At 39.3% G+C, this 22,753-nt stretch overlaps 1 protein-coding gene across 1 annotated transcript in view; it reads right to left on the bottom strand.

Annotated features, from left to right (window-relative positions):
- Window positions 1–276: 276 nt before the first annotated feature.
- The window catches only part of LOC105223977 (rho guanine nucleotide exchange factor 18), a 53,006-nt gene continuing 30,529 nt past the window's right edge, over window positions 277–22,753 (bottom strand). The window contains exon 3 of the mRNA XM_049462351.1: window positions 277–4,208. Within this exon, the coding sequence (XP_049318308.1) occupies window positions 748–4,208 (3,461 nt within the window). The 3' untranslated portion in view covers window positions 277–747. The remainder of the gene's footprint in view (window positions 4,209–22,753) is intronic.

The following is a 22,753-nucleotide window of genomic DNA, read 5'->3' as shown; positions in this document are numbered from 1 at the left end:
TCACCAAAACTAACGAACTCCGAAAACGGTCCGTTATGTTTTTTATTAAGCAAACAGCTCACACAATTGTGCTATTCAGGTCTCATTATAATAGGGCAGATATTGAAGGAGATAATAAAGTTTAAACGTACACGCACAATTGTGCGTACACGGTCGGAAAGGGATAAGAATTGAACAATATTCTTCCTTTAGATGAAGCGTAATTGCATAAAAGCGACATCTTCGCTTAATTTCTCTTTAACCCATGTAGGAGTATAAATCGAAAAATATAACAAATTGAATATTTTCGATTTTATTACAATCAGTAGTTATACTGAATCAAAAGTTTATCATAGACATAAATGCCAACAACGCATACATACATAATTGCATGTGTATAAATTACAGAACTATTTATAATGTTACTTATTAGATGATAATATTACTGATTTATGAAAATATTATTGCATACATACATATAATTCAATTAATTCCTTTTACTGCAAGTTAACTGAAATCTCACATACCTACAACTCACATATTGAGAATGGAAGCATTATATAATATATACGTATCGGAATGTAAATACATAAGCTATTTGCCAACTACATATGAATAAAACATATGTACATTAAATCTTAAAACCTATCATGAGTCTTATACTTTGTTTTTGAGCTGGGCCAATGAATTGTTTTCTTCCAAAATGTCTGAAATAACATAACTATATTAATGCCGCATTTATATCTCAACCTCTGGTGAGAACGAGCGTCAAAAATAAATTTCTTCTTCATCTGGTTTAACATTGTTATTTTTGTTACGGCGGTTTAAATTCCTGATCCCAATTGATGACAAACAATTATTTTCTGCCGCTAACATTGCTTGAGAATTGCGCGAGGAAGTGGGCGTCTGTCGCTGGCAAAAAGGTAAAGTTGATGAGGAATCCGTCCGACTCATGCTTACAGTTGAAAGAGGGGGTGACGTGGCTGTTCTCGTATTAGGATGTTGAATAATTGCAGGTGAACTGCCAGTGCGAGCATGGTTGGAAACAATTTGGGATGCTGATTGTGTCGCAAAATTACTAGTAGAACGTTTATCAGCCAGCTTGAGTGGCAATATCTGTGTGCAGCCGGCTTGCTGTAGTACACTTGCATTAAAACTGGCAGATTTGTCAATTTTGCTGCTGCCCGAGTTAGGACTACTTAAGGATGTGCTCGTCGAAAGCGAAGATAACTTCATAGGAAACTTTTGCTTAATACAAGTCGTATTTATTTTTGGTGCATTAGTGGCACTTAGCAAATTAACAGGTGGATTTTTAGAAATCGTCGAAGCTGTACGCCATTTGTCTTTTCGTCGATCGACAGTACTCTGGGCTAAGGAGGGTGTGGACACATCACTTTGCAAATGTCCTCCTTCGTGACTATCGTGTGCATCATCACCAGAGGAAGTTGCAGCCAATGATGGACTATTTATCAATAGAGGTGTATTGGGCGACAGAAGAAGTCCTTGATTTGAGAGTAATTCCATTTTACGATAAAGTTGTTCGCGTTGTTGCTTAATATCTTCTTGTTCAGCTTTGATTTGCTCTTGAAGTTTAATTTGCTGTGCATACTTTTCCTCTAATTCTTTTTCCTGTTGCTCTTTTTGGCGTAACCAAGCAGTTTTTTCGTCCTGTAATTTATCCTGCAGATTTCGTAACTCTTCTAACTGATCATTATGAGTATAAGCGACTCGTGGACTTTCTCGATACAATGCCAATTGTAATTGCAAGTTTTGTATAACTGTCATCTGTTGTGACACTATGCATAGCAAAGTATGAAGATGATGTGATATTTGCAATGCGGCATAATTATGATCTTTGATTGCAATATCTTCAGTTCCAAGTGTGGTTGAGGACTGTGAGTCACTTCCTATGGATTGTATATTCAAAGTGACCACTGATGAACTAGATTTTGGATCACCCTTCTCTTCAAGCTCTTGTAGCCGTGGTGTTAGGGTTTGTAATGCAGGTATTTTCGACACGTCCCTATACGAAAAACTACCTTTACCGCGTTTTTCGTCAAAACCAGCAAATGTTTCTGCACGTTTTGGTAGTGTAGGTGATGCATAACTGTCACTTTGTTTTTCCCCTACCGAACTTACTGAACGCGACACTGGCAAACCAGTGGATGCTGTATACACCATAGCAGCTAGTTGGCTTATACTTTGTACCATATTCAACACATATTTCCACAACTCGATCGTATTACAATCCACGCCCACTAAATCCTTATAGGAACCAAATGTAGCAAGGAAATTTGATGCGTTTGTTGAGCTTCCATTAATGAACGTCCCATTGCCGCCATGAGTACTACAACTTTGCCCATATGTTGTAGTTACTTCAAAAAAATTCTTTTGCTCTTTTAATAAATTTAGTTGGAGATATATCTTGTCCTCCAAGAGAATTGCATGATCAATATCTTTCTGTCTTATTTTATCAATAAGATCCCGTTTACTAACACCAATTCGAAGTTTTTCTTCAGCTGTAAGATCTTCAGATTTTATAACATCCGAAGATGGACACTCCAGAACGGCCTGCCGTATTGACTGAATCCAAGTATTCTTATCCTTAGGCTGCTGCACTTTTAATTCATACATTTCAGGAAAAGATGGATTTGAAGAAATTATATAAATACCCCGTGCTTCGGTCCCCGCTTTTTCACGAATTAGCAACTTTTGTAATGGAACTACACCCGCTTTATGTTCTGGTGTAAAAAATGTGTACTTGTTGTGGGCAGAATTTTCACAAAGGAAGAATAGACAGTCGGTGAGTACAACAACTAAGACTAATTGCATCTTCGAACGCCCTTGCATTAAAGTTGCATAACCTTCGAATTTCAAACGACGACGTGACTCAACTCCAATATCTGATTTACGGAATGGTTTATTTTTATAAATGGCAAACGATTTCGGGTCGACACGATTAAAAATTTCCATTTGTCTTTCTCGTAACTCTTTCTCAGCAACACACGCATCAACATCTATAAGTAAAGCTTTTACTAAATTAAGGGCATGCTGAAGCTTATCCGCTTCTAATTTATCTTCCCGCCCACTTTTAAGAAGGGGTTCGATCAATAAAGGATATTTAGTAAGGCGCTGGGTAACAAATAGTACACATTCTGGAATTCCTTTTTTCTTTAACAACGGATTAGCTAAGCAGTGTTTGTACCACTCAGCAAACGTTTGGTCACGACTGGTCATGCACGTCTTAAAATGTTCCAGAGCTGTCCGATGATTAGCACAAAATTCCCCATATGCTAGTCTTAGGTGTTGGGCTTTTTCCAATGAAAAAAAATCCAATAATATGTCAGCTATACTGTCAACAACATACTGCTCCCGTTGTTTTTGTCTTAATTTTTTTAAAAAAGTTATATGCAACTCAGTTAATTCTGATAAACGGGGGAACATGGTATTTATATTCAACGAAGGAAAATGACGTTCCAAACTTTCGACGAAAACTTTTTGCATTACAAGTAGAGTTTGACAATGGTGTTTCTCTGTCATAATAAACTCATATATATGTTCCTGTCTTTTAATCTGTTTTTCTTTCAGAGATTTTATTACGTCCTTGGGAACACTGGGTGACCATGAATCATGCTCATCAGCTGCTATTCCAAGTATTGGATCTGCGCCTAGATCCTGGGCTTCGATAGGAGGGTCATTTAGAAATTCAGAACGTATCAATGGTGTGTCGTCATTAATATTTCCGCTTTGATCAACTCCATCGAAATAGTCTTGACCGATTTCTGTTTTATCTGCTCCCTTCTTTACACTAACCAACAACAATTTTTGACCACTACTCGAACCCGATTTTTTTACTTTGCATTCCATTTGATGTTCCTTTATATTTAACGTTGATATATTGATACCACACGAATCACAAACACCTGTTTGACCTCCAGACTTCATTTTATTCTTATCCTTTTTTTTGCGAAAGAATAGTGAACCCCGCTTTCGACGTTTCTCCACATTATCGTAGGCCTCAATTTTTACATGAGCTCTCAAAAGGTTTTGGTTTTCATCCTCGCTATCATACAGATGACGAGATTTAATCTCTTCTTTTGCAACTATTGATGAAGTAGATATGCTTTTTTGTAGTGGTATACGAATTTCTGTTGCTAGACTACGCTTTGCCGCAATTCGCTGAAAATCTCGGGCCAATTCTGCTTCGTTAAGGGAGTGTGTTGATATGCCTAAAAGTAAATTTTTAATGGAAATTAAAAATTTAACAATTACGACGTGTTCGAAATAATAACAATAAACAAAATGAACGTAGAAATCTATTAACAAGTTTTTTTGCAAAATTATACTATATTGTCTTACAAAAATCTGTACGCGATTAGTTAAGCAAAAAATATGGAAGTTTAACTTATGCGGCTTTTATTTTTGCTTTAAGTCCGAAAAAAACCCCAAATTACCAAAGCAAAAAAAATATACAAAAATGTCTTTGCTGTGAATGTTGAAAATTTGTGTAGATCCTAATATTACAGTTAATTTCTGTGTTTATTTTACTGTTGCATGTTTCAATTCCAATCTCTTTATAAGTTTTTAAATTGTTTTCGATTTCTTCCTTTTACATACATACATTTCCCGCTTTCTGCTTACTTTTTTGTGCGATTTACATACATGTTTGTCATTCTCCCTTCGCTTAAACAGGTAGGTACAACCTATAAGTATGCAGTCTACAGTTGCTCTATTCTAATGTGTGATGTACAAGGACACACGGCGGTAAGTGAAATCTATTATAATTCTGTAAAATGTATATCCGTTAAATTTTCCCACTTATCCGTGACAAACACTTTATTTCCCAACGCCGTACTTTCCGTGTTTCGTTCGCCAGACTTTTATCAGTTTGCCAAGGGTGGATACCTGGGCATTATCGCTGTACTGAAAGTATTTTGTGCGATATTAAGGAGCACTAATAACGCAGTGAAATCCCTAACGTAAATAAATCCAGCAATAATATTGCCGCCGAGTCTCCAGTATCGCAAACATCGAGGACTCCAGTACAATTGGGAACCGTTCAAGTAACAGAGCAGCAATCGCCAGCTAATCGATTCGCTTTACACTCCGCTCTTTTGGTAACAGGTATACGAGTAGGTGCTACAACCCACATGTATAGTTCAACTATTTTAGGAAATGGTAGGCCACTTTTATACAAGACAATTCCTACATTCGTCAATGAAAGTTCTCCCTCCACACAGTTATCAAAGTTTGAGCAGAAAATTGCAGGATTTGTCAGATTTTTTAAGACAACCAGTTTCAACGACGATTTATGGGTACAGAAATTACAACCAACGGTTATTGAAGAGCCTGAAAGGTTACGTCAGGATAGCAGGACGAGAATAATGAGTGCCTTATAGAGTATTATTTTGGTTCGCCGAGGGAGGATATTGGAGAATTACATTTGTCAAACGTGAATCTGATCAGTCTCTCCACAATATGTTAGCTAACCCTTAGAAACCGAAAAATTCGGTGCTAAAGCTGCACCACCTATAGAGAGTGAAGCGGACACTCGGGCAAGAGCTACCCTAAAACATAACACATGCCACGTCGGTAGACGGCGATGGATTGCCGAACGAGCTATTCAAACACGGCGGCGAAGAACTGATAAGGAGTATGCATCAGCTTCTCTGTAAAATATGGTCGGACGAAAGCATGCCCAACGATTGGAATTTAAGTGTGCTATGCCCAATCCATAAAAAAGGAGACCCCACAATCTGCGCCAACTACCGTGGGATAAGCCTCCTCAACATCGCGTACAAGGTTCTATCGAGCGTATTGTGTGAGAGATTAAAGCCCACCGTCAACAAACTGATTGGACCTTATCAGTGTGGCTTTAGACTTCGCAAATATCCATCATGGGCCAAATTTTGAAAAATACCCGTAAAAGGAGAATCTATACTTTCGACAGCACGAAAAGGAGCTGCCAAGGCGACTCCCTATCCTGCGACTTCTTCAATCTGCTGCTGGAGAAAGTAATTCCGGAAATAATTCCGTAAGTTCTGCTTTCTCCAGACTGGACAAGGAAGCGAAGCAAATGGGTCTGGTAATGAACGAGGGCAAAACGAAATATCTCCTGTCATCAAACAAATAGTCGTCGCACTCGCGATTGGGCTCTCACGTCACTGTTGACAGTCATAACCTTGAAGTGATAGATAATTTCGTCTATCATGGAACCAGTATAAACGCCACCAACAATGTCAGCCTGGAAATCCAACGCAGAATAACTCTTGCCAACAGGTGCTACTTCGAACTGAGTAAGCAATTGAGAAGTAAAGTCCTCTCCCGACGGACAAAACCCAAACTCTATAAGTTACTCAATATTCCCGTCCTGCTATATGGTTCAGAGGCTTGGATGATGACAACAACTAATGAGTCGAAGTTACAAGTTTTCGAGAGAAAGGTTCTGCGAAAGATTTATGGCCGTTTGCGCGTTGGCCACGGCGAATATCGCATTCGACGAGAAGGACCTTGCTTCGCTTGGACTTAAGAAGAAACGACTGGCGCGCTGTGGTTAAGTCGACTATAATCGCGTAAGCGGTGTCTATGCCAATAAAGAAGAAGAAGAATTGACACGAAAAAAGGTTTCGTTGGAGACCGGGTGCTTCGTTTCTTTTAGAAGTTGTCGTGAAATTTTTTTGGTCTCAGATTAAAATTCCACAACGTTGATAAAGTTGCAAATGAAAAAAGACGCCTAACTAAAAGAGAACTTCTAACCATCATTATGTTGTCGACTTTCAAGGATTTCTTAGCAACTTCGTCAATGACTCCAAATTACTTATGCGTTAGCTGTGAAAATACGACAGTATGAAATACACCGTACCTAGTTTTTATTTTGGAAATGGTGAACTTCAAGTACTTCAACTCCACGTTGTTGTTGGTGTTCTAACGGTTTTCTAATTCCCGCTTGGGTGGTAAGGTTCATGTAAGTTGTCATCTAGGTCAACTCCACATATTTGTTGACGCTAGTGAAGACGCCGACTGGCGCGCTGTTGTTAACTCGGCTATAATCGCGTAAGCGGTGTCTACGTCAATTAAGAAGAAGTGAAGACGCCTTCGCCGCTGTTGTCTATCTTCGATCACAAACTTCAACGGGTAAAAGTAGCAATCGTTTCCGATATATCAAAATGACTGCATTCTGTAGAGTAACTCAAAAATGGATTCAAAGTAAGCACCGTCGTTACTAGCTCTTCATACAACTTAACATAGCCGATAAAGCAACGCGAATAAATGATGGCATCAATTTTAGTTCAGCTGCGCGTGGGTCACGCGGTTCCCCGTTCCTCTTTGGCCCTCTAAAAATGTGATAATCGTTGAAAATGATGAACGTCATGAACAACTATGCTTTAAATTTTCATTAGTCATTGTGAGTTGTAGTCTTTATGAATCTAATAATTTTTCTTCATTTAAATGATTGCTAATTACGCTTTATCAACAATTTCCGCCGTGGCGGACAGATAGACCAATGCTACGGTTTAACTGCTAAAGAAGTAGAGAATGCCAAAAACCTCTTATGCCACCTATTACAACGTGAAGTGGTGGCAACAAAGATCCAGTTCATGGAAAACTGTCAGGACAACACTCGTAAACGCCCATTACTCCTACTTTCACGGTACATAGACGAGGAAGACGTCCTCAGACGCAGGTAGCTGACTACCAACTAGCGCACGACGTCCCCTTGTTCTACCAAAAATCATGCCTTGTAAGCTATTAGTGTTACAACCGTAAGATACCCGTCACAGTTATTGGGTGCCATGACTGTAAAGTCTGTTGCGGAGCGTGATTACCATTTGTGGTATATGCAATTTAAATAAAGTTGCTCCGGTAACACAAAGGATTGGACCACTTCCTGTGGACAGACTCATTCCGTATGTGCTACTTGATTAGTTTGAACCATTAACTGTCACTGTTTGGCGCAGCACAGGGAAAAGATGGATGGCACTGACCAAGAAGCCAAGCGATTCCCTGTTCCTCGACTCCATTCGCTTAAAAAGTGAATTATCACAAAAATATTCATTGACTCGCCAAGTAAAATGCTGCTGACGAACAAAGCCGACTTGGTGTACATTTGCGACCGTAACGTTCCACGGCGAAAATGATGCTGAGGGAAAGTAGAATGAGCGTACCCTCGGCTTGATGCCAACAGAGAGCCGAACGATTTTCTACACAACTTGCACTCCTGTTCTCTGAAAGCATTCGTCAACAACTCGGTATAAGGGAACTGTGGGACGGCAGTCAAGCTCCTTACGTACTCCTGCAACCCAAACCATTGGATTTCAGAAAATGCAAAAGAACAGCTGGTATAAGGAGTGCCCTGTCCCAGTTTAGAGAAAACGGACTGCCTACCTTGCAACATTAATTACTCCAAAATTCTATGAAAAGATGCGGTGACTAACAGAAGATTTCAAGACCGGAGCATACTCTTTTAGAACAAGCCTGTTGAATGGCAGTTAAAATATAACGCCAGGAAAAGGCGAACCCGTTTCCTCAATCGTTCCATTGCCCGACCATGAAGAAGTTCGAATAGCAATTACCCGTCTGAAAAACAACAAAGCTGTGGTAGCCGATGAATTGCCAGCCGAGCTATTGAAATACGGCGACGAAAAACTGATAAGAAGCATGCATCAGCTTCTTTGTAAAATATGGTCGGACGAAAGCTTGTCCAACGATTGAAATTTAAATTGGACCAGGTGGAGCAACACCTGGCTTCGCTTGGAATCTCGAATTGGCGCCACCTTGCGGTTTCTACGTCGGTAAAGAAGAAGAAAGAATAATAGTCCACCTCTGCTCACTATTCGTCAAATTGTTGAAAATTTCGAGCGTACATTTTCTTTATATAATGTTCAAGTGACAATAAGACAACCGCTCAAAGTAATGAAAATATTATTGCCATTCTCGCAAGTGTTGCTGAAGACCGCAATTTGTCGATTCCAAGACGTTAAAATTTACTAATTGGGAATGACGGCGATGATGATGTGGGGAAAATTTTAGAATAGCAACCCCCGAATTTGAAAATGTGGTAAAATTAATTGTTTTCAAAATAAAAAGAAGTATACAATTTTATTTTTAAGTTCATATTTCGTAAACTATAATGCCTTGTAAACTATGATTTTAATATTTTTTTTTGCATTTTATAAATGATCTAAGTAGTCTTTATAAATGTTACGAAAAAGAATAACCGATTCCACAAATATTGTGCCGCCAATTAATTCTTTACAAAATGCAATTTGTAGAAAACCTAAGCAGCCTAAAACCGTACTTCAAATTCTAATTTCTCCACGGTTTCATGTACACTCCCATAGCTGACTGCTATATTTTCGTCACTGCGTGCTGGGCGAGGTCGAACGGTTGAATATAGGTGTAAGGTTATGTTGACCATAAGTTGAGCGAAGCCCGCGAAACATATATTTTACAGAATGGGAATTTTCGTATTAAGGTTGAACAATTTGTAAACGTTATTCAGGTGTAAGACTTTCCATGTTAAAATGCCAAACAATACTGAACAAAAATAACAAGATAGCTTGGCCCGACTCACGCGTAATCTGTCAAAAAAAGGCTATTGAAAAAAGTTCCTCCACTTGGATCACCGTTTATAATTTTTGTTATATGCTTTCGACTGCGTGCATCTCTTTTATCTTGGGGCTTTAAGCAATGCCTGTAATAGGCCTTGACGAAAATCTTATTCAATTAGTTTATTTCCATTGTCACCAAGGAAAAACTGCTAAGTTTTGAATTAGGTTAAGAACTATTTATATTATTAAACGCGCTGAAAAAAATAGGTTGGAATTAAAACACTTCGGAGGCAGACTACAAAACTCAGTAGGTGCGATTAATCAGAAATGTTAAAAGAAATTAAAAATATTCTTAAGTAGTCCTAAGGCAGTTGGCATCTGTTCTTACAATTATTGCCATAAGTCAAGTCCGAAAAGTATTAAAAGATCACAAATAGTCCTTGATAATTTTATATTTTCAGGATAAAAAAAGGATTGGTAAACAATAATTTACGAGATTGTGGCGGAGTTAATGCGTTTGCACTTAAAACGTTACGTGAAAACGTAATCAGCATTATTGCCTTTCTAACGGAATCCGTTTCCCATCGCAATGGAAATTTTCTGACGTTATTTCAATTCTTAAACCCGGAAAACCTGAACATCTGCTTAATTCTTATCGACCAATTAGTCTACTGATAATTATCTCAAAAGTATATGTTTACGTACGCTTTTGTCGGTGTTGGAAGACAAACAGCTTTTTCCGAATCATCAGTTTGGCTTCACAACATTTCATGGCACAATTTTCCCACTTATCAATGACAGTGGAGCAATAGGGTAGAACACTTTATAACTGATGCTTCGGAAAACAATAAGTCTGGCATCTAGGCATATTATTCAAATTAAAGGAAAAACTACTATTTAATTGGATGCCCAATTTAGCATTTAAATTTTGTAATAAATCACTTACACTCACGTATGTAAGTAAAAATGCAATTGATTTCGGATATATTAAATTATATTTTTTTCTTGTAACAAAACAGTTAATATTGCAATTAAAAGGATTGTATATAAAAAAAGAAGCGGGTCCGATGGTGAACGAAACAACCCCGCCTATGTCCAATTCTCATTCGGCTGATCGAGTTGGTTACAGCGCGCGGGACGTGTGTCGAAGAACGGATGTTGATGTGCGAAAAAGGTCAGCGTGCAGGAACTGGGTGGTCAACGTTTTTATTCGAGTATATAATCAACTGTTGCTAACGACATGTATATAATGAATTGTGTTGAGATCCCGCGAATTTATAGCTCGAAGTAAATAAGCGAAAGGTGTCGAGGCGGCGCAGTGTGTAAGCGAATGTTGATAGCGAATTGATGATACGATCCCGTTGTCCATCCTTTTTGTTGAGTGGGTTGGTCAATAGGTGTGGTGAGTTGCGTTGGTTTTGTGTTGTGCTCTCATCGGCTGTGGTGTATCGAGCTGTGTTTAGCTAGGGTGCGCCAGTTTTTCCCGGGTAAAGTGGGTGGAGGCTTAACTCATTTAAACCACTTCCAATGCCTTATTATTTGCTGCTAAAATCTTTGATTTGAGATCAATTTGTGCTGGCGCGCCTCAAGGCAGTGTACTCGCCCCTGTGCTCTACATTCTTTATACAGCAGATCTTCCAATTGTCAACTTTGATTGCACAATGAAGTTCGTAAAAGTGGCATACTACTGTGATTAAATTGAAATGTAAATTTTTTATTTATACTCCGCGTGTTTTTCGAATAGGTAAATTTTTTTCTGTAAGTTGGTAGTGCTCTTATGCTAAATTTCACATCAAAATATTCATTAGTATTTGAGATACGCGTCGCTCTATGAGGCCCTAAAAGTGAATTTTTAGATTTTTACTATGTCTGAATTTATTGAACAAAGAAGTGCGATAAAGCACCATCTCATACCGCATTGGTTATTCGTGATCAAGGCTCTGATGGCCATCACGACGCACATAGGAGCATTTGGTCTCATAAACCGGACAAAATTATTTAAAGTAATTTTATTAATGAAAATTAATAAAAATGCATGATTGAATATAATAATGTAATATATTCAAATAAAACAAGTAAGGAATGGCTAAGTTCGGGGCAACCGAGCATTTAATATTTCAGTATGGGGTAGTATCGAGCAATTTTTGCTCATCCGACATACTGCTAATATGCTACATACTCAATAAATGCTCCCTGGTGTTTATTTTGCTACCCAAATTTGTACAGAAAAGTATTAACCACTTTAACATTTCTTTAATAAAAAAACGGGCTGCCTTATTAGGGTGTGCCAGTTTTTACGGGTAAAGTGGGTGGATGCTTAACTCATTTAAACACCTGAGTTTCATTAAGGTACCTTAGATACAATCACCAATCAAGTGGATGTTCGAAAATCTTGATAATAATTATATGCGGGAAGGGTAAGTTTTCGTCCAGTTTTCATTGAGATGACTCTAATATTGGCAGATATATCTAGCATACAGTGACCTAGAAGTTCGAAAATCTCTATATATAGGTATATGAGAGCTCAGAGAAGGATTAACCCGATTCAACCCATTTTTTATACAAAGAAATAATGTTATTGTCAGGAAAGGATTCTGTGTGAATTTTAATTACATATCACACACATCAAACGATAATTTCGGTCAAAAGTCAACTATAGGTACAGAGGTCCACATATTCGGTACCTCGAGCCTTTAACAGTTTTGGTTGGATTTGAACAATTTTTGGTCAGAAGGTGGCATACGTTAAGGAAATTATTACCGAAAATTGTATTCCGTTATATTAATTACTTCTTTATTTGTGTATTGAAAAGTAAAAGAATAACATGGAATTTTAAATTATATTATGAGAGGAGTAGGCGTGATTGTAATCGGATTTCGCTCATTTTCACACTGTGACATAGAAATATTAAGAGAATATCACATTCTAAATTTCAAAAAAATGTGGGTTCCGGTTCCGATAAAGCTCTCTTATACCATTTATATACCACCCGTCTAGAATAATTTAGCAGAATTTCAGCATTTAATTAAAATAAATAATTAAAAGCAGTACTCATTTTATGCAAGTGACCAACGTAATTCAATGTGCCTTTTTTTTAAGTGGGGGAAGGATGGGAAACAAGTTTAAGTTTATATGATAAGTAGAAACCCTATATTTTAGTCAAAAAAAATTAATTTATAACTCGACCTCACCCGATACTAAAAATATTTTTTTTTTCGTTTTTTTGATATTTCATTGTTTTCCCAAAAAAAAAAAAAAACAAAATAATACATTAACTAAATTAATATTTATTTATTAAAATTAAATGCATACCATTTTGTCCAGACTCCATAAGAAATATTTTCCAGAATTCACTTCACGCAACACATAACACCAGTTGCAATTTCGAGAATAATGACGTGCGTTCTGAACGACGTCTAGGTTCCGACTACTTGTGTGGCAATATAGCGGGCTGAAGGTGAATTATTTAATCGGTTTATTGTAGTACGGTTACATAGGTACTAAATAAATTTTTTTTGAGTAACATCACTGTAGTTTGTAATTCTCTATTTTGTCAGGTTTTTGAAAAAATGCTCCTATTTGCGACGGAGGATTTTTCCAAATGCTATGATGACTGGTAAATTCGTTGGCATAAGTGTATTGCAGGGGAGGGAATTACTTTGAAGGAGATGAAATGGACAAAATTCACCTTTCAACCTCCACAACACCTCACCTCAAGCACAAAAATTGCCCTCAAGTGGTTTTATATGGTTAGTTGTTACCAACAAAACACATGCGCAAATATTTTGCTTATTACAATTGATAAGAGGCGGACTTGGAAAGATCACGTAAAAATAAATAGAACTGAGCTTAGACTAAAGTTGGCGCAGATATACTGGCTCCTTAGGCCAAGATCCCGCCTGAGTCTGAAGAATAGATTGTTAAAATATAGGGTAATATTTAGGCCGATATGGAGGTATGGCATTCAAATCTGGAGTAGAGCGGCGAATTCAAATTTAAAAGTAATTCGAACTTTTCAAAATAAAATTCTGCGCACCATAGTGGGGGTTCTTTTCTATATGAGAAACATTGTCCTAAACCGGGATCTAAAATAGTGTACTGTAAAGGAAACAATCGAAGAATTTAGAAGTCTTCCGTTAGGAGAATCACTATTTGGTATATAACGCCATAAAATTTGTTAAAAGTGATCCTAATTTACTGACAAACAAAGCTGTTGCACGTAAAATAACAGAAAAAAACAAAGCTGATCCTTTTAAACCTTCCCGAGAGATTATTGCTGAAATAAATGAGGAATTAGGGTTTGGCGTATCCAATAGGCATGTACGAAGGCGTCAAAAAGCTTTTACTGTCCCAAAGAAACTTAAGAGCACGGCTAAATTTTGCTAAAGAACATTAAAAAAGGGACGTAAAATTTTAGAAAAGAGTAGTCTAACGTGTGCATCAGCCCATATATCAGGTATATAACTCCAAATACACCACAAAATAAGCAGTGAGGATAAATGGTGAAAATCTAAAACTTACCGATCCAAACCGAATTAGATAACCGGAAAACAGTCCTTGGTAACGTAGAACCGGCTGTTGTGGGAATTGTTATGGTAGTAACTTCATACTGGTAACTCTAGCAGGTAAAGCTCCTACTTACCCAGAATCGACCCCGACATATCAAGTATGCAACGAGTCCCCCACCTCTTTGCATGCCCAGCTAATCCAACACATCTCGCACCCCTCTCTCTATGGTCCGACCCCGTCGAAACAACACTTTCTATCAAGGAGCCGTTCGAGGAGCATGCCAGGGAGGATGACGACGATATGCCCTTTTGCAGCGGCGTCTGGCAGACGAAAGCAACTGTGGCTGCTCAGACTCAGGGGAGTCACATCGGGCAGAGACCGACGGTGCGCGTAAGAGGAGAAGGAAGCGCAGGAGGTGCGGGAAGATCACGCTGCAGGAGCCCCCCAGCTCCAAAAGGATGAGGGGCGGCAGCACGAGAGTAGCCGGAGGCCAACCATCACCAAAGGTGGCACGTTGTAGGTGGACTGCATGGACGAGACGTCCGCCAACTAGCTGCGGGAGTTTGTCGTAAAGCTGGAAGGCTGGAAGGAAGGCCGTGCAGCGAGCTTCCGCCTGTATTAAAGGTTCAGCATGGTGGCCATGAGGCACCACAAACCCGCGACCACCGGGAGCAAGGAAGCAGGTAAGGCTGCCACTCAGCTAAACGGGAGCAATGTGAAACAGGCTACGACTGTGGCTGCCTTGGAGGTGGATGAGGTTGCGAAACAACCCAGCGTGAGCAGGGCTGAGCAGGCTACGCCTGCAGCGACCTTTGACGTCCCAGTTGTCCAGGGAGCAGAGCTACCTTCCAGCCAGCAACTCCTCGAGGGACTAGAAGACCACATGAATATCAGCACGAACGACGGCGGGGATGAGCACTTGCCCCCCCTCGAACCACTACTATAGGGGTCGTCGACATGGAAGTCGCCCAGGTGAACCTGCGTCACGCGGCGGCAGCTTCGGCTGTCACAACGAGCAGGTTCACAACGGAAAAACTGGACATCCTGCTGATCCAAGAGCCTTGGGTCTACAAAGGAGATGTTAAAGGCCTCAAGACAGAGTACAACAAGGTAATCTGAATTTACCGACCGTAGTGCCAAAGATACTTTCTTTGCCCACCCTGGCGTTGAAGTCGCCAAGCACGATTTTGACATCGTGGCGGGGGCATCTCTTATAAGTGCGCTCCAAGCACTCATAAAAGGCATCTTTCGTCACATCGTCCTTCTCTTTCGTCGGGGCGTGGGCGCAAATCAGCGATATGTTGAAGAATCTCGCTTTGATGCGGATTGTGGCTAGACGTTCATTCTCCGGAGTGAATGATAGTACTCGGCGACGGAGTCTCTCTCCCACCACGAATCCAACACCAAACTTGCGCTCCTTCATATGGCCACTGTAGTAAATGTCACAAGGACCGACGGCGGTGATGTCAGCCTTTATTTTCACGAGGACATCAACCAGCTGGGCAGCGGCTTCCCAATTAAGGGACCGGACATTCCAGGTGCATGCCCTCAATTCGTAGTCCTTATTTCGTTTGCCATGGTCGTCATCAAAAGGGGGGTATCTCATCCGAGGCTGATTGTTGGTTTTCATTGGGGGTGTTTTTTTACGTGGCGGGTCCCAAACCCTGCGCCCAACCCTAAGTTGGGAATATTTCACCTTCTCACTTTAGCTCGCCTTCAAACGGATGTTCTTAGGCTATCCAGAGGATACTTGGTCAAAGACCAGAAGTCGTGAGCTGCTTGAGTCATATGTAAAAGAATCGTTTCTGGCCACTCCCAAGTGAATGGCGATCAGAGAACTTTCCTCACTTGCGTGAACTTCTACACATGACTCCATCCTCACTCTATATAATAAGGAGATTTGGTCTGCTAAACAGGCTAGCCTTAGGAGATTCTGTGAAAATGTCACCTCCACACCAGAAGCGGCTGGGCTGCACAAGGCGCTGGCTAGAGGTAAGACTGACACAGTTCTAGCAATCAAAAGAAGCGAAGGGACATTTACGACCAGCGCGGAAGACAGAGCTACAGAGCTTCTGCGTGCTCACTTCCCGGAGACTATTTCGGAAGACCAGTGTCTACCCGTAATTGAACACAGGCCATCCCGCTCTGATTGGGTAACCGCTAAACAATTATTCACCGCGGACTCGATCAAGTGGGCAATGGCCTCGTTGGAGAAATTCAAGTCTCCGGGAGTTGACGGCATCTTCCCAGCGCTTTTACAACAGGGTGAGCAGATTCTGCTGCCACACCTGGTTCAGCTGCTGAGGGAGAGCCTCGCAGTGGCATACATCCCTGAGTTATGGAGGACGGCTGAGGTGATCTTCATACACAAAGTAGGAAGGAAGGACTATTCATTCATTCAGGCCAATTAGCCTAACTTCTTTCCTACTAAAAACTATGGAAAGGATTATAAACCATGAAATAAGGTCGAAGGCGCTGAAGATTGCACCCCTGGATAGCGGGAAGATCCACAAATACGGCTCCGTTCCAGTTAAGGAAGTGAGATAGAAAGTTCACTGGACAGAGGGGAAGTGATGCTATGCGCCTTCTTGGACATCGAAGGTGCCTTTGACAACACATCTCACAGGAGTGTGGCCAGGGCACTGGAGAGAAGGAATGTGGCAGCATCGGTGCGTAGACTACAGTAGGAGATACAAGGATTCGTCTTGGCACAACAAGAGACTGCCCACAGGGGGTGTGCTATCACCACTGCTATGGAGCCTTGTCGTGGACGACCTGTTAACATTGCTAACTGACAATGGGATCCGCTGCCAAGGGTATGCGGACGACATTGTAATTATAGCCAGAGGTAAATTTGAGGACACTCTCTGTGACCTGGTACAACGAGGTCTGAACCTGGCAAAGCGGTGGTGTAGAGGAGTTGAATTGAATATCAACACCTCAAAGACGACCGTAGTCCCGTTTACGAGGCGCAACTCCCTACCCGGTCTCAGGAATTTCACACTTGGGGGTAGAGAAATCGAGATGTCAAAGTCAAATATCGAGATGGCAAAGTCAAATATCTTGGTCTCACGCTGGATTCAACTTTGCGGTGGAAGCATTATATGAACCAGTTCTTGGTCAAAGCAACAAAAGCATTAATGGTGTGCAATCGCCTGGCGGGAAAATCCTGTGGCTGTAAGCCAAGGATCGTTAGGTGGTTGTACATCATGAATGTGCGACCGATAATCACGTACGGGGCGGTGTCCTGAGCCTCAATAGCGTCGCAGGAAGCCTGCGAAGGTAAGTAGGTAGGAATCAAATGCGAACCCGCAATGCGAACTTGCCCAACGGCAGCTCTGGAGGTCCTGCTGGAACTCACACCACTTCTTTTGATGATCGGTCAAGTAGCCAAGCACTCACTTCTACAAATAACAGCAGAGAGGTGTGGCAAAGGCAAGGTAATCTCATCCCAGAGGATGAAGGCGATAAGTAGCAATATTTCAATAGCCCTCCTCCGGAAGGACAGCATTACCAAAACAATTAACTTCACGAAGAAGTTTAAGGTTACCCTCGGCAACAAGAATGAGTGGAACGATTCCACTCTTGAGCTAATGCTGAGGGATAGCACGTTGAAATGGTACACCGACGGCTCGAAAACGTCGGAGGGAATTGGGGCAGGGATCGCAGGTTCACGCACCAAGCTCTCCATACCGATGGGCAGCTTTCCGAGCATTTTTCAAGCAAAAGTCTTTGCCATAAGTCGGTGTATAGAGATAAACCTCCATCGCAACTATCGCAATGAGCGAATAACCATACTTAGTCCCCATACTTTAAAGGAGCTGATTCGCAAGGAAGAAGGAGTGGCAGGGAAAGGCTTTGGCAACGTGTGAATGGTATGCGACATGCCAAGTTGCTAATGGGGGGGTACAACCAGAACAGGTTTAAATCGATAATTAACCTCCCAAGGGATAAACACAGTCTACTGGTCGCATTTTACACCGGCCACTGCAAGTTGAATAGACATTTATTTAACATGGGCCTATGCTATTGCGCTAACTGCCGGTTTTACGTCACCAAATGTATGTACGTAATCGATGGAATTTCCATTGTTTACGCATTAAAAATTTATAACATGCGCACATTTTTAAAGCTGGTACATTTCTTCCCACACATGATTTAAATCAATCCGGCAGAAAATTGTTGTTGTTTGCTGTACTCGTAGATTTACTCGTATGGGCATATTAGCCCTCAGTGGCATATTGCCCGTGCGGGTACGAGTGCACATTTTGAGGTCTAGGTGAGGGGATTATCGCGGGCAAACATGAAGAGGGAAGTGAGAGCAACGTATTTTCCCACACCATGTTTACAAATGAGAGCGCACGCATATATGGGAAGTTGCACTGTGGGTAATAACTGTAAAATTGCCTAACAATTTTAAGTTTCTTTGTAACTACTATAAATATTTATAAAATGTATGACAAATAACAAAAAGTATAATAAATATTTGATTTTAGTAATCATTTTTTAAATATGTCTTTATATCAGCATTTAAAATATATAAATTTGGTTTAATCTCATTTGCTATAGCTCCACGCATTATTGCACCAAGTACCAAAATTTAAATCAGATAACCTACTTCTTATTTTATATATAATTTTCGAAGCAAAAAGTTTCAAACCAGGTTATTTCTTTAAACTTCCTTATAAAAAGCAATTTCAATAATAACTTCAGTTTATGAACCACTGTTTCTTCAAACACATATGACCAAATGAATCTTATGAGAGCGCAATGTAAATAATTACCCAACAACCCTTCTACCACCCGCCAATCGTAGAATTTCCAACGACTCAGCTGATTGCTCTCTCACACCGCAGGGTTGCCAGGCTCGATATACTGTAGTAATTATAAAAATTGTCTTCAATATATTTGAAATTTTCTTAAAATAACTCAAATTCAAAATCGAATGCTATTATTAACAAATATATAAACTAGTTTTAATAGTTTGATTTCAGTTTTGATATTTTTTATTATGAAAAATTATAATTGAAAACTTAGATGTGTACAAAACTACATATGCGTATTGAGTAATGGCAACATTGTTCGAATGAAAACGAGAACAAAACGCTTGCCGCTCGTGGCGAAGTGAGAAGATGTTTCTGCCATTAGCGTTTGTATTCTATTTGTGTGCTTAGCCACTCTCAATCAATAATGCCATACCGCGCAAATATATTTTTATTTGATGATTTCCTATATTTTTGAAAATATGTGCTCCCTTTCTATAGCGCATATTATTATTTTAATACATTTCCAGAGGCAACTTAGATTTTTAAAATTTAACAAAACAATTGTAGAAAAAAACCTCAATTCTTTCAATATTTTGATAAAACAACCAAACTGAATATATCACAAATCATATATTTATATAAGCATTTTCATTAAATGGAACTGCAATACAGTAGAAACTCGATTAACCGGACTAATTGTTGTCGATAGGCATTCGGATAATCGAAAATCCGGATAATCGAATGTATGAAGAAAAACAAATAGATATTCATATCCTGCAACGAAAATCAATGTTTATTAAGAAATGATCACTTACTTATGTATGTATGTACATATTTTCTTAGATTACACTACATACGTAATACTAAACTGCAGGTATTCTCTCGCTCTTGCAAACCCCTTGCACGGTGCAAGAATTGCATATATTTCCTCTCGGTGTACCGGCACAACAACAAACACACGCAGAAAGTTATTTGCAAGGGCTTTAAAATATGTCAGACCAAAAACCATGTGTAGGAGCCCAATAATAAATTAATGTCCAGTTAATAAATTTGATTTTTATTTAATTTAAGTTTTACATTAATTTTAGTTCACTCTTCACTATCCTAATGCTGTACTAATAATGTCTTAATGTTATGCTAGCACAGGTTTTTATCCCTTCTTGTGCCTAATTTTCTCATTAGCTACGTAAGCTTGTGCGTATATGCTTATTAGGGCGTAGGTATGAAATACGTATGTTTGTGCGTATGTATATATGTACCTGCTTGCAAAGTGCAAGCGAAAAGTGGGAGCATAAAAAATGCAATTATGTACAAATAATAGAAAACCGTAACATATGTATATGGATGTAAGAATTGATATGCATATGCTTAAGCGGTGCTCTCACAAAGGTGAATAGCCTAATTCACGGTCACGGTCATCCGATTTTGCACAGTGACATGCTTCTGACCAAACACCATGTATATTTGCGTGCAATGTCATGGAAAAATATAAATGCAACCCTGTTTTAACTGACGTTTTACATAAAGTCATATAGCGTCGTTAAATTGTCTCTTACGCTTTGGCAGGTTTAAATATGTAGACGTGACACGCACGTCAGAGCGGAGTCACAATTGCAAATGAACTAAAACAATAATGAAACGCGCGGGGCAGCGGCAGCGACCCCCCACTGGGCGAGCGGAATATGCAAGTTCCGACAAGTTCATGATTCCATAATTTCTACGTAGGTACATATAAATTGGTCGCGATTGGTAGTCCGGATAATCGTGAATCCGTATAACTGAGGGCCGGATAAACGAGTTTCTACTGTATGTTTAAACACAATATATAAATATAATGGTCACAAGTATCTTTTCTTTTTTATATATGCAGATATGCACATGTACGTATAAAAGCCCACAACTTGAGAAAAGTTTGCCCAATTGTAACCAAAATGAATTTTTACAACTGGCATCACCACCATTAACTGATCTATCACATGTACAGTGGTGTGAACAAAATAGGAACAAATTAAAAATGTGCTGTTTTCTTATTAAATAAAATTGTTTCTAGATACAAGTATAACTTATATATTTTTTCCTAACAGTGATTAGAATTTCTCACCATGCAAAGGTAAATAAAAACAAATTTTAATGCGAAACTCTAAACCCTACAAATTATGTTTACCTCTTTTTGTTCACACAACTGTACAATTCCGATATGAAGTAAATTTCCGCTCTTTAATTTGTGTACAATGTCAGTATTGCCGCAACCATAGATAATATGATACGAAACTCTTTGATTCGAGAGAGAGCTGTCAAAACTCGCATTTTTTATAACATTTGTCAATGATGCCACTGCCGAAAAAAATTAGATTGGGTATATAATAAATTATACAAAACACTAAATTAAACACTTTAAAAAGGCATACATATATAAATGCTAAAATGGAAAATCATTAATTAATTTACATAAACATTTATTTTGCCAAAATATGTTCGCACAGTTCAATGAAATTTCATTTCACATTAATTTCGTCAAGTAATTATAGCGCTTTACTTCTGGCATCCCGCCTTTTCTGAAGTCAACTGTCAAAAATTCCCTGATCTCCATCGCTGTCAAATAATCAGGGAACGCGTTTGACAGAAAAAGAGAGCCAATGCTAAAGTTTCGTATCATATTATCCATGGCCGCAACCACTCTGCGATGAACATTAAGTTACGGAGGAATGTAATTGATTTTTTTCGAAACTTTTCGCAACTTGATATGCCCTTCTCTCCATAAACTGATATTCCCCTCATCTAGCCCCCGTGCGCACTTTGCGTGCTAAAAATGTGCCCATCCCTGGTTTACTCGATCGTGATTGCCGAAGAACAGATTGTTCATGTTGCATCAAATCAGTTGGCGCTGGCGGGTACTCGAACTGATCAAAAATGTTGTCTATGATGAACTGAATTGATTTGATTACGTTTTTGGCACGAGTGTTTGCTGTAATTTAATCATACTCGTTGCAGCTCTCTGACGCCGATATATAAATTTTGGTGTTTAAAAAAAGGTTTATTTGTGTAAATTAATATCACTTCTCACCGAAGCAAATTTAACAAAACATCAGTATCTACTTATTAGAAGCTTCGTTAACAATATACTCGATATTAAAAACAGAAAAGTTATTCTGATCAAATAAAAGTTTCAGAATCTGAAGCTAAAGTTGAGCTACAAAAAAATTTTGGGCCTCACTGTATCGCGAATTTTAGTGTTGCAAAGCGATGTAACTAATGAACTTAATGAGTCCTCTAATTACCTAGCATTAATAGAAAGAGAAGATTTGATGGCAGTTTGGAGCAGAGCGAATATAAGCAGACATTTAAAAATAATGATTTGGAAGACAGTAATTTATTTGTCATGTCATAATGATGAAAAGCACAAACTAATTTGGAAAACCACCGCCATACAGTTCAGCGAATAAAAATACAGAGGCTACACTGGCTAGGTCATGTCGTCCGAATGGACGAAAACAATCCAGCTCTGAAAGTTTTCGACGCCGTACCCGCCTGGAGAAGCAGTGGAAGAGGAAGACCCCCACTCCTTTGGAAAGGTCAAGTGGAGAAGGACCTGACTTCGCTTAGAATTTCCAATTGGCGCCACATATCAAAAAGGAGATTCAACTGGCGAGCTGTTGTTAACTCGGCTATAACAGCGTAAGAGGTGTCTACGCCAGTAAGGAAGAAGTTTCCTGGTATATCTTCCTCCATTAGTCCATGAAATTTTAATTCACGCTCTCGATAGTACTCAATATGCATTAGTTTCAATTGGATACGTCTCAGATGAACCTGCCGAGTCAAGGAATAAGGACTCTGAAAATTCTCAAGCTTTTTTGAGAAATTAGAATCATGCCGGGATGCGTGTTGTTATATTTTTTAAATTATTCACTCAATAAAAACTTAACCAATTGCCTGTACCAGTTAATCAAA

The sequence above is a fragment of the Bactrocera dorsalis genome, chromosome 1 (genome assembly GCF_023373825.1).
Source record: "Bactrocera dorsalis isolate Fly_Bdor chromosome 1, ASM2337382v1, whole genome shotgun sequence".
NCBI lineage: Eukaryota > Metazoa > Arthropoda > Insecta > Diptera > Tephritidae > Bactrocera > Bactrocera dorsalis.
Note: the sequence above shows the minus strand (reverse complement) of the source record. Positions and strands in the feature narration are given on the sequence as shown.